The following is a 3,381-nucleotide window of genomic DNA, read 5'->3' on the forward strand; positions in this document are numbered from 1 at the left end:
CTATTCACAGTGGTTTAAATTGATTTTATTTTTCGGGGTTAGTACTATTATAATAGAAAGACATGATGAATTTCATGCTCTTCTTAAGCATTAATAACTGCATTGGAACAGAGAGTATCTCATCCGTTCAGTGAAATATAACGCTAATTGATTTATTAAACTAGGCGAACCAAGTCAACAGGTCACGAAGTGAGAATTTCATTTATATAATATTCCATCATTTGCGCAAATGCGCAAACCTAGTTGGCAAGCAGTGAGATGTGGGCAAATAGGTGATTATTGCCTTTTCAAGGGTTTTAAGAAGAAAACTCATCAACGGGATTTCCTTTTTGTTGAGTCTATTTGCCCTCTTAAGTCATGAGAGAGAGAACAGTAGGTGGGAATGAGATTCTGATCTGATTCATAAAAAAGAAAAAGAAATGAAGGTTTGGTAAAGGAAGGAAAAACGATCCAATATGATCCCCTTTTTAGGAATTTGCTCAAGGTCCATTTGTCCGCTTTGAGTTTGTGGATTCCATTCTGTTCACTTCTTTTTATTTTATTTTTATTTTCTTTTGTTAAAGTTTCATTTGTTGTTTTCTGTCAATAAAACCTCAAAAGAAAGCACAAACAAACAATTCCTTTCATTCTCGTCTTGTATTTCTTTTTTCCAATTGGCACTGCGAGTCAAGTCCATTTCACTCTGCAACACTACCACAATTCTGGGTATTATCTCCTCACATTTTGTATCCGTCCAATCTTTCACACTCACAAAATTTTCAGTGTCTCCAACCTCCCGAAATAATTTGCATCCTTCTAATATTCATGGATCTGACTGCCCATTAACCTAGACTGAAGTTTCTGGAGAAAGAATCATTTCATACATTTAATTTACAGAGAAAAATGTCATCAGCAGAAAAGCCCAGCTCGAAAGGGCAAGCATGGTTATAATAATAGCTTCCTCTCTTTGAAGTTCATGCTTCTTACACATCCCTTTTTCTTCCATTTTTTTGTTTTTTATTTTCTCACAATTGCACTCTGCAGGTTCTGCACAACTGGATTGCCAAGTGACATTGTGGTGGAAGTGGATGACATGACCTTCCATCTCCACAAGGTAAGCCTCACAACAAGAAGTAACAAATTTCTCACGCGCGCGCACACACACACACAGAGCCAAACTTGGTTCTATTTCCACTTCCAGTAGCGACAACACTCCGTACCCCTTCTCTGAAACCTGTCTCTGATACCCGTTTCAGTTTCCTCTGATGTCAAAAAGCCAAAAGCTCCACCACCTGATAACCCAGCAAGAGGCAGCATCTCATTCCACTGTCCCACAGCAGCCACAGCAACAAGAACAAATCGAAGACGAAGACGAAATCGTGGAGGTGCACTGTCACGTGACGTTCACGGGATTCCCCGGAGGCTCCGAGGCGTTTGAGATGGCGGCCAAATTCTGTTATGGCGTCAAGATCGACCTGTCTCCTTCCAATGTGGCGGCTCTCCGCTGCGCCGGGGAGTTTCTCGAGATGACCGAAGACTACTCCGAAGACAACCTCGTCTCCAAGACGGAGAGGTTCCTCTCACAGCACGTGCTCAAGAGCCTCAAGGACTCCATCAAAACGCTAAAATCCTGCGACCATTTGATGCCTATGGCGGAGACTCTCGGAATCACGCAGAGGTGCATCGATTCTGTAGTTGCCAGAGCTTCCTCCGCGGATCCCGCATTGTTTGGCTGGCCGGTCAGCGACGCTACTTCGGCGTCCAAACAGGTCCTCTGGAACGGGATTGACGCCACTGGAAGAAGAAAGGCCGGTGCCGGCTCCGGAGACTCCTGGTTTGAAGATCTAGCGCTTCTGCGTTTGCCTCTGTTCAAGCGATTGATTCTTGCGATGAGAGGCGCGGAGCTCAGTCCTGAGATTATCGAGACTTGCGTGATGTATTATGCTAAAAAGTACATTCCTGGAGTTTCGAGATCGAATCGGAAGCCGTTGCCGTCGTCATCCGTTGCGTTGGAGGCGGAGCAGAAGGAGCTTCTGGAGACCGTGGTTTCGAACCTTCCATTGGAGAAGAGTTCGAAATCAGCGACGGCGACGAGGTTTCTTTTCGGACTGTTGCGAACAGCGAACATACTGAATGCTTCCGAAGCCTGCAGAGACGCGTTGGAGAAGAAGATAGGGTTGCAACTCGAAGAAGCCACGCTCGACGACCTTCTCGTGCCGAGTTATTCGTACTTGAACGAAACACTATACGACGTGGATTGCGTGGAGAGGATTTTGAGTCACTTTCTGGATGGTTTAGAAGCGAGAAACGCCGTGGCCACGGAAGGAGGTGACGCCTCAGCGAGGTCGCCAGCGTTGATGCTCGTCGGGAAACTCATCGACGGGTACCTCTCCGAGATAGCTTCCGACGCGAATCTTAAGCCGGAGAAATTCTACAGTTTCGCTATCTCCCTTCCCGATGAGGCCAGACTCTTCGACGACGGTCTCTACCGCGCCGTCGACGTGTATCTCAAGGTACCGATTCCGTTACGAATCTCTGTTTTCTCATTTGATAGTGAAATTGACTATTCATTTCATTTACAGGCACATCCATGGGTTTCGGAAGCGGAAAGAGACAAGATTTGCGGATTGTTGGACTGTCAGAAGCTGACGCTAGAGGCGTGCACACACGCGGCGCAAAACGAGAGGCTTCCGCTGCGCGCGGTGGTGCAAGTACTTTTCTTCGAGCAGCTTCAGCTGCGACACGCAATCGCCGGAACGCTGATGGCGGCGGAGGCGGCCGCGGAACCGGCGCGTCAATCGGCGACGCTGGAACGAGAGGCGGAAGAGGGCGGAGAGGGCTTAGCGTTAGAGCACGTGCAGGAAGGGAGTAGCACGTGGCGTGTGGCGGTGAGGGAGAATCAGGTGCTGCGCTTGGACATGGATAGCATGAGGACGCGCGTGCATCAACTGGAACGCGAGTGTTCATCGATGAAGAGAGTGATCTCGAAGTTTGACAAGGCTGGCTCCCACGGCAGCGGGGGCGGCGGTTGGAGGGCGTCACTGGGGCGGAAGTTCGGTTGCAAGTTTAAAACTCAGGTTTGTGATTCGCATGAGTCAACGGCTGTTGATACCCGCAAGGGACGCCATCAGCAACAGCCGCAGCATCATCCTCATCATGAATAGCCACCATGCTATTCTTCCTCCAGTCACGTGAGAGTCATTATTGGAGTAAATTTGATACGGGTCCCACTTGTAATTGTTCATTTTTTCTTTAATTTTAATTGATTAATATAATAATTTTTCTTTATCATATACTTCAATTTTTCTTGGGATATGAAATTGAGATGATTTTATTTTTAGAAAATATTATTCAATTTATTAAAATTTAAAAGTGAATACATTTTATTTTAACCTTATTATT

At 46.3% G+C, this 3,381-nt stretch overlaps 1 protein-coding gene across 3 annotated transcripts; it reads left to right on the forward strand.

Moving 5' to 3' along the window:
- The first annotated feature begins 350 nt into the window (after positions 1-350).
- Positions 351-3,381, forward strand: LOC113858040 (BTB/POZ domain-containing protein At5g66560). 3 transcript variants are annotated; one of them, XM_027490449.1, is made up of 4 exons: positions 351-951; positions 1,024-1,093; positions 1,236-2,492; positions 2,562-3,381. In XM_027490449.1, exons 2-4 carry the CDS (start codon positions 1,073-1,075, stop codon positions 3,141-3,143), a joined length of 1,860 nt encoding a protein of 619 aa, XP_027346250.1. In that variant the 5' UTR covers positions 351-951; positions 1,024-1,072; the 3' UTR covers positions 3,144-3,381. The 3 variants fall into 3 exon arrangements, with proteins under 3 accessions (XP_027346250.1, XP_027346249.1, XP_027346248.1); XM_027490448.1 differs by having other exon boundaries at positions 351-923; positions 2,562-3,264; XM_027490447.1 differs by having other exon boundaries at positions 351-923; positions 1,236-3,200.

This window comes from Abrus precatorius, unplaced genomic scaffold, assembly GCF_003935025.1.
Source record: "Abrus precatorius isolate BTA unplaced genomic scaffold, Abrus_2018 Scaffold2, whole genome shotgun sequence".
Classification (NCBI taxonomy): domain Eukaryota; kingdom Viridiplantae; phylum Streptophyta; class Magnoliopsida; order Fabales; family Fabaceae; genus Abrus; species Abrus precatorius.

Excerpts from the sequence above, each read along its gene's own strand:
- LOC113858040 (XM_027490447.1), top strand. The coding sequence starts at position 883 with ATGTCATCAGCAGAAAAGCCCAGCTCGAAAGGGCAAGCATG. Across the intron at positions 924-1,023 it reads AGCTCGAAAGGGCAAGCATG|GTTCTGCACAACTGGATTGC; the intron begins GTTATAATAATA and ends TGCACTCTGCAG. Across the intron at positions 1,094-1,235 it reads TGACCTTCCATCTCCACAAG|TTTCCTCTGATGTCAAAAAG; the intron begins GTAAGCCTCACA and ends TACCCGTTTCAG.